General features: G+C 36.6%; 1 protein-coding gene across 1 annotated transcript; it reads left to right on the top strand.

Annotated features, from left to right (window-relative positions):
- The first annotated feature begins 1,520 nt into the window (after window positions 1-1,520).
- Window positions 1,521-2,784, top strand: LOC123836484 (sorting nexin-2-like). The gene has a single exon (XM_054505430.2). The coding sequence runs from the start codon at window positions 1,583-1,585 to the stop codon at window positions 2,675-2,677; it is 1,095 nt and encodes a 364-aa protein (XP_054361405.2). The 5' UTR covers window positions 1,521-1,582; the 3' UTR covers window positions 2,678-2,784.
- The last annotated feature ends 5,958 nt before the right edge of the window (window positions 2,785-8,742 follow it).

Below are 8,742 nucleotides of genomic sequence, written 5' to 3'. Positions count from 1 at the left end.
AATAGACCCCAAAGGGTGCCACTTGGCAGGTGTGGGTACACACTCATTTCTCTTAGACCCACAGCCTCAATCTGTTTTCTATGGCTGGAATATAATGGTTTCAAACTCAGACTTCAGACATGTCAGTTCCTTAAAAAGAGTTTCTCTAATTAATACTCATTCTTAGATTCACGACCATGGGAAAATCTGCTTAAGCCCAATAAAGTATATTTATTTTCTTAGCAGAATTTTAGTCCTATTTGCATGTACAATAATTTCCTTCAACAAAATAGTTTTGTCTTATTTCTAAAGTAATTTATAATCCATAATTTAATAAAGTAAATATAAGGTGTAAAATAAAATAATTCTACCTACACATAATATGTTTGAAGTGAAAGTATTAAAAATAATCAAAGCTGGCTCAAAAGTACTTAGTTATTGTTAGTTGTCTTTTGTATATATTAATTGAAGAAAACTTTGTCATTTTTGCTTCCACAGAACAGGGGAGGGGAGAGGAGTTCAGTAAAGAAAAAGGCAGTAACATTTATTGAATGTCTACTATTTGTCAGAAAAATTCATATATGCCATCTTGTTTTATCTTTACAACCACCCTAGGAGGTTGTTGGAGTCATCTTGCTTTAAAAATGAGGAAATTCAGTCAATTAATTCACATAACAGGGCTGTTAATTAGCTGGGTACCCAGAAGGCAGACCCATTGTTTATTGCCAAGGTAAAGAAAGGGGAGGAGCTTTTTAGAATGTTATGCTGAATTCATTCAGGGGATAGTGAATGCCTCTTGCAAGGGAGGCACCAAACCAGGCACTGGGAGAATTAAATAGATGTGTGGAACTGACCTCAGGGGTTTGGTGAAAGAGGAGTATATGTAGACCTTGGATGCTAGTTGATGCTTCAAGAACTAACTGCTTAGTTCATCTATTGATGTTCATTTCCATTTGTTGATATAATCATTACTGAGAGCAATTATTTTGACCTTGATTGCAGATATCATTATTGGTGAAATTGAAATAATCTTAAACCTTTGAATTTCATTGTTGTAAATATCTTCTATAGCACTGTGACCATATCCATGTTATAGCACAGATCAGATGTCCTCCTAAGTGGACTGCTAATACTTGAGGTCGGGTCATGTTTCATCTATCCATAGTGCTGGGATGCCTTGTCCATGGCCTGACATCTGACAGGTGTTCAATAAATATTTGTTGAATGATTCAAGGTATTGCTGGAGCAAACCATTTAAAAAAATACATAATTAGTCTTAACAATATGAGTCTAAATTAAATTCCAATTAAAAAACTTGTTCTTCCCCTCCCGCTACCTTCTTCTTCTTCTTCTTTTTTTTTTCTTAACATATATTGCATTATTTGTTTCAGAGGTACAGATCTGAGATTCAACAGTCTTGCACAATTCACAGCGCTTACCAGAGCACATACCCTCCCCAGTGTCTATCACCCAGTCACCCCATCCCTCCCACCCCACCCCCCACTTCAGCAACCCTCAGTTTGTTTCCTACAATTAAGAATCAAATGGAGATGTTTTTGATATAGAAATTGGTGTATCAGATCCAGAGAAAGTTGGTGATGGCATGAATGCTTACATGGCTTATAGAGCAACAACAAAGACTTCTCTTTCCATGTTCAGTAAGAGTGAATTTTCAGTGAAAAGAAGATTCAGTGACTTTCTTGGTTTGCATAGCAAGTTAGCAAGCAAATATTTACATGTTGGTTATATTGTAGCACCAGCTCCAGAAAAGAGTATAGTAGGCATGACCAAGGTCAAAGTGGGTAAAGAAGATTCATCATCCACTGAATTTGTAGAAAAACGGAGAGCAGCTCTTGCAAGGTATCTTCAAAGAATAGTAAAGCATCCAACTTTACTACAGGATCCTGATTTAAGGCAGTTCCTGGAAAGTTCAGAGCTGCCTAGAGCAGTTACCACACAGGCTCTGAGTGGAGCGGGAATATTGAGGATGGTGAACAAGGCTGCCGACGCTGTCAACAAAATGACAATCAAGATGAATGAATCGGATGCATGGTTTGAAGAAAAGCAGCAGCAATTTGATAATCTGGATCAGCAACTTAGGAAACTTCATGCTAGTGTCGAAGTGTTGGTCTGTCATAGAAAAGAGCTTTCAGCCAACACAGCTGCCTTTGCTAAAAGTGCCGCCATGTTAGGTAACTCTGAGGACCATACTGCTTTATCTAGAGCTTTGTCTCAGCTTGTGGAAGTGGAGGAGAAGATAGACCAGTTACATCAAGAACAAGCTTTTGCTGACTTTTATATGTTTTCAGAACTACTTAGTGACTACATTCGTCTTATTGCCGCAGTGAAAGGTGTGTTTGACCATCGAATGAAGTGCTGGCAGAAATGGGAAGATGCTCAAATTACTTTGCTCAAAAAACGTGAAACTAAGGCAAAAATGATGGTTGCTAATAAACCAGATAAAATACAGCAAACTAAAAGTGAAATAAGAGAGTGGGAGGCAGAAGTACAACAAGGAGGAAGAGATTTTGAACAGATCTCTAAAACAATTCTAAAAGAAGTGGGAAGATTTGAGAAAGAACGAGTGAAAGATTTTAAAACTGTTATTATCAAGTACTTAGAATCATTAGTACAAACACAGCAACAGCTGATAAAATACTGGGAGGCATTCTTGCCTGAAGCCAAAGCCATTGCCTAGCAAGAAAATTTCTGTTACGAAGATCTTGGATGTTTGTTTCAGTTATGCTGAATTCCACAGTGAAATCATTTAAAACCATCTAAATAAACCACTCTATATTTTATGAATTACATGTGGTTTTTTTATATACATATATATGTATATATATATATATATATATACTCTGACATTTCATTACAAGCTGCATGTCCTGACCCTCTCTGAATTAAGCGGACTGTGGCATGACATTCTGCAGTACTTTGCTGAATTGAACACTACTGTGTCTTAAATACTTACGCTAAAAAGTACACTGCAAGACCAGAAAATTTTACAGTATTTTTTCTTTACAATACATTCTGTAGTGTGTTCACCCTCTTTATGAAGTGAATTATCAATGCATTGATTAATGTTCACTTATACACTCCTATACAGAAATTATGATTTTGTGATTACAGTAATAAAATGATATTCCTTGTGAAGTATTAGTAACAAATTATTTGGGTATGTAAACATGTTCGAGATCTTTTAAAAGCATTTTTAATCACAAGAAATTCTTGTTGCTAGATATACGTAGGTGAGGCTGTTATCCATTAATTTTTTTTAGTTGACAGAAAAAGCTGAACTCTTTCACTATAAATGACTAAATGAAGGTTAAGTTCTCTTCTGAAATCATCATAAACCAAAGAACATTTATCTTTTGATTCTACTCTGGGAAATGCTCTTGTCTCAAGTAAAGAAGAGAATGAATACTTTCCTTTACTTGTTTTACTCTCATCCCTATTACCAGTGTCCAATTTAGGAATTAGGGAAAAAATGTATTTTCGTGCTTCTGTTACAAGTCCTGTGATTTTGCTTATCTTCTATCTTCAAAGTCGACTTGTGTATATTTAATTTATCCTTTGCCTTTTCTGTTTTTCATTTTAAACTTAAGGTTAGATCATCTATGGTCGTAACTGATAATGAATGGTACCATGCTAAAATTCCCCATGATTTGGTGAATAACCAAGGATAACATAAAACACATTAGAAGTAAAATGAAATTTGTCTTTGGCACCCTTCTTACTGATACCGTATCTTGTTCAGATGGCTGTTACCTAATCCTTGATGCTAACAAAAGTTTAAGTTATTACTGGCATCAGAGTTTTCATTTTTTGAAGTGTTCTTCAAGATGCCCCTCTTAAGCTTACCAGCTACACCTCTCAGAGAAGTCAAATATGGTTATGTGTAACTGAGTCAACAAACAATTAATATATCAGAGTATTCTCAGATATGTTTGCTTCCACTTGTTTTAGCTGAAGTTTTAAGCCTACTGTAGGCATTACTGATTTTTAGACTCCTAGAACTCGGAAGAGTAACTAACACATAATAGGTTAATAAGAAAGACTTGATGAACAGGAAAAGAAAATCCTGGAAGATGCAAAATAATATAGGCCCCCTTAAGAAGAAGAAACTGGAGCAGAAATAGGACTTCTGTTGCTTCTGTTAGAGATAACTTAGAAACTTTTGAGAAGTGAGCAATTCATAGTAATATATATCACATGCTATCTTGTCCCATTAATAGTGAGCAAAATCTACAATGATGTTTTACTATTAACCTCCATCGTTACATTACTTCCAAAGATACAGTTTATACAGTAGGTTAATAACTTAGTTATTCCAGTCAAAATCTTCCATTCCTCTGTGGTATGTTCATTAGAATATTCAGCACCTCCAAATAAAATAAATATTTCCATTCTTAATCAAGCTGAAGAGAGTAACAGATGCTGACCCCATTCCAGTCTTCATTCCTCTTGATAGTCTTCACTAAAAAAGGAATCTGTTGGAAATATCAAGTAAATTATATGAGCCTCTGATAGCTACCAACCTTTTTAGTATCTTCAACACTCAGCCCACCTCCACCTATCAATCTTAACATCTATTCATGTTACTGAAATACTTTCACTCCAGTAAATAGAACAAGGGCATTAATAGTGCTGATAATATAGTCTTTTGTATAGAGCTGATTTTTTTTTTTTCTTAAAACAGATAAAGAAGGACTAAGCCTATTATGTGGGATAAGCTGAATCTGGAGTCAGCATATACGTGTTCAGTCTTGCTTCTGGCACTTTGTAACTACGTGACTTTGGCCTTATCACATAAAACTCATCTGTAAAACAAGGGTATAAGACTCCTGAAGTGCCTTTCCACTTTAAAATAGTTTGCTTAAAATACCAAACTTCAGTATCAATATTACTGTATTAGAAAATCAAATTCTAATCAAAATCACCTGTTAATAAAACAAAACTAGAACAAAAATGTGTGTAAAATTAGGATTTCTAAAACCTAAAAGGATGTTTTCCTGATGGTATTTTGTGATAAGCTATTTTCAACTATCCAGCTCATTTTATACATGCATATGTATTTATACTAGCCTCAGAATACCCTTGTTTAATTTGTTGCTCTTCTTTAAACTTTTTAATTTTATTATCCATATCTAGTAAAGTTTTACAAGTTCTTGTAAAAAAAAAAAATGTTTGGTAGGATTCCCCTGGGAAGCCATCCAGGCCTGGACTCATGTTGGGAGATTTTTGATTACTGATTTAATTCCTTTGCTGGTTATGGGTCTGTTCGGATTTTCTATTTTTTCCTGTTTCAGTTTTGATAGTTTAAATGTTTCTAAGAATGTATCCATTTCTTCCAGATTGCCTAATTTGTTGCCATACAATTGCTCATAATATTCTCTTAAAATTGTTTGTAGTTCTGCAGTGTTGATTGTGACCTCTCCTCTTTCATTCATGATTTTGTTGATTTGGGTCATTTCTCTTTTCTTTTTGATAAGTCTGGCCAGGGGTTTATCAATCTTGTTAATTCTTTCAAAGAACCAGCTCCTACTTTCGTTGATCTGTTCTACTGTTCTTTTAGTTTCTATTTCATTGATTTCTTCTCTGCTCTTTATTATTTCCTTTCTCCTGCTGGATTTAGGCTTTATTTGCTGTTCTTTTTCCAGCTCCTTTAGGTGTAAAGTTAGGTTGTGTATTTGAGACTTTTCTAGCTAATTGAGGAAGGCCTATATTGCTATATACTTCCCCTTTAGGACTGCCTTTATTGCATCTCAAAGGTTTTGGACTGCAACGTTTTCATTTTCATTTGCTTCCATATACTTTTTTATTTCTTCTTTAATTTTCTGGTTGACCCATTCATTCTTTTTTTAAAAAATAGTTTATTTATTTACTCGACAGAGAGAGAGAGAGTGAGAGAGAGTGAGTGCAGAAGCAGGGAGAGTGGCAGGCAGAGGGAGAGGGGAAGCAGGCTCCCCACTGAGCAGGGATCCTGATGTGGGGCTCGATCCCAGGACACTGGGATCATGACTTGAGCCAAAGGCAGATGCTTAACTGACTGAGCCACCCAGGTGCCCCAACCCATTCATTCTTTAGTAGAATGTTCTTTAACCTCCATGTATTTGGGGTCCTTCCAAATTGTTTCTTGTGGTTGACTTCAAGGTTCATAGCATTGTGGTCTGAAAGTATGCATGATATGATCTCAGTGTTTTTGTACCAGTTGAGGCCTGATTTGTGACCCAGTATGTGATCTATTCTGGAGAATGTTCCATGTGCACTTGAAAAGAATGTGTATTCTGCTGCTTTAGGATGAGCTCTGAATATATCTGTTAAGTCCATCTGGTTCACCGAGTCATTTAAAGCCCTTGTTTCCTTGTTGATTTTCTGCTTGGATGAATTAGCCATTGCTGTGAGTGGGATGTTAAAGTCCCCTACTATTATTGTATTATTATCAATGAGTTTCTTTATGTTTGTTATTACTTGATTTATATATTTGACTACTTCCAAGTTAGGGGCATAAATATTTATAATCGTTAGATCTTGTTGGATAGACCACTTTATTATAGTGTCCTTTTTCATCTCTTATTACAGTCTTTGGTTTAAAATCTAGTTTATCTGATATAAGGATGGCTACTCCAGCTTTCTTTTGATGTCCATTAGCATGATAAATGGTTCTCTGCCCCCTCACTTTCAATCTGGAGGTGTTTTTGGGTCTAAAATGAGTCTCTTGTAAGCAGCATATCGATGGGTCTTCTTTTTTCTTAATCCATTCTGAAACCCTATGTCTTTTGCTTGGAACATTGAGTCCATTTACATTCAGAGTAATTATTGAAAGATATGAATTTAGTGCCATTGTATTACCTGTAAATTCACTATTCCTGTAGATTGTCTCTATTCCTTTCTAGTCTTTGTTACTTTTAGTCTCTCTTTCCCACTCGAAGAGTCCCCTTTAATATATCTTGCAGAGCTGGTTTAGTGCTCATGAACTCCTTTAGTTTTTGTTTGTCTTGGAAACTCTTTATTTCCCCTTCTATTATGAATGACAGCCTTGCTGGATAAAGTATTCTTGGCTGCACATTTTTCCCATTTAGCTTGTTGAATATATCATGCCACTCCTTTCTGGCCTGCCAGGTCTCTGTGGATAGGTCTGCTGCCAGCCTTATGTGTCTACCCTGGTAAGTTAAGGACCTTTTTTCTCTAGCTGCTTTCAGAAGTCTCTCTTTATCTTTATATTTAGCAAGTTTCACTATGATATGTTGTTGTGTTGACCTTTTTTGTTGATTTTGAGGGGAGTTCTCTGTGCCTCTTGCACTTGAATGCCTGTTTCCTTCCCCAGATTAGGGAAGTTCTCAGCTATAATTTGTTCAACTAAACCTTCTGCCCTTCTCTCCCTCTCTTCCTCTTTTGGGACTCCCATGATATGGATAATATTGTGCTTTATGGAATCTCTGAGTTCCCTGAGTTTGTCTTCATGATCTAATAGTTTTCTTTCCCTCTTCTTTTCAGCTTCATTAATTTCCATAATTTTATTTTCTATATTGTCTATGCTCTTGTCTGCTTCTTCAGTCCTCATTGTGATTATATCCAGTCTGCTTTGCATCTCAGTTATAGCGTTCTTTATTTCAGCCTGACTAGTTTTTAGGGTTTTTTTAATCTCTGTAATAGCGTTCTCTTCTATGCTTTTTTCAAATGCAGCTAGTATTCTTATGACTGTTGTTCTAAATTCTTATTCACATATATTGCTTATATCTGTTTTGAGCAAGTTCCTGGCTGTGGTATCTTCCTGACCTTTCTTTAGAATTCCTCCATCTTGTCATTTTAGCTAAGTTTCTATCTTTTGCATGTTATGATAGCTTGTTATGTTTCCTGCACCTCAGAGTAATGTTATATTAAGAAGAGATCATATATTGTCCAGGGCCTGGCATTTTATGGAGTGTTTCTGGTGTATGCTTTGTGCACTCTGCTGTTGCATTTTGTCTTCTCTTTCCCATTGATCAGTCCTCTGCAGAGTTCCTCCTTGCTTGCAGTGGGGAGTGCTTGGGCATTTATCTAGGTGTGCTTTGATTTCTTTGTTGAAAGCAGCCTGGGAAAAAAGGAGAGAAGGAAAAGAAAAAGGGAGGGGAGGGAAAGCCTGCTCAAAAAGAGAGGAAGAGAGAAAAGGAAAGGGATGAAAAATCCCAAATAGACAAACTATAAGCCTGATTCCAAAGAAAAAGAAAGGAAAAGCAAAGGAAAAGAAAAGAAAAAAAGAAGCCTGATTCCCCTCACCCCCCACAAAGAGAAAAGGAAATGAAAAAACAAACTAACAAACAAAAAATTATAAACCTGATTCCAAAAGAAAAAGAAAAAGAAAAAGAAATAAAGAATAAGAAAAAAAAAACCCAGCCTGGTCCTATTTCCAACAGAACTGAAGGGGACTTTGAAGCACTATATGATCAGTAGACTTGGTGCATGCAGCATGCTGCCTGTTTTGCTCTTTTGGGGGAGAGGCCTGTTGCGCTGGCTCAGAGTCAATCCTACCCTTGGCAGAAAAATACTTGCCAAGCATAGGGGGACAAGGTTTGATGTAAGTGGCTCCCATCTCCACTGGGAACTGCTCTGTTGCTCTTTGATGTCCAACTGTGTTGGTGGTGGGGTGATGGGGGTGGTGGGGTGTGGGGGTAGTGGGGGGTGGTAAATGGTGCCATCCCACTCTCTCTCTGGGGACATGAGAATCTCACACCTCCCGCTGTTCAGGAAGCCCTCACAGAAAAGCAAAGGCCCTCAGCA

This window comes from Mirounga angustirostris, unplaced genomic scaffold (assembly GCF_029215605.1).
Source record: "Mirounga angustirostris isolate CCGP_5_RB_7025 unplaced genomic scaffold, mMirAng1.0.hap1 SCAF_8, whole genome shotgun sequence".
Taxonomy (NCBI): Eukaryota; Metazoa; Chordata; class Mammalia; order Carnivora; family Phocidae; genus Mirounga; species Mirounga angustirostris.
The sequence above is the reverse complement of the archived record's forward strand: the minus strand, read 5'-3'. Positions and strand labels throughout refer to the sequence as shown.

Bases quoted from the DNA above. Each gene is read 5' to 3' on its own strand.
- LOC123836484 (XM_054505430.2), top strand. From the start codon at position 1,583: ATGAATGCTTACATGGCTTATAGAGCAACAACAAAGACTTCTCTTTCC.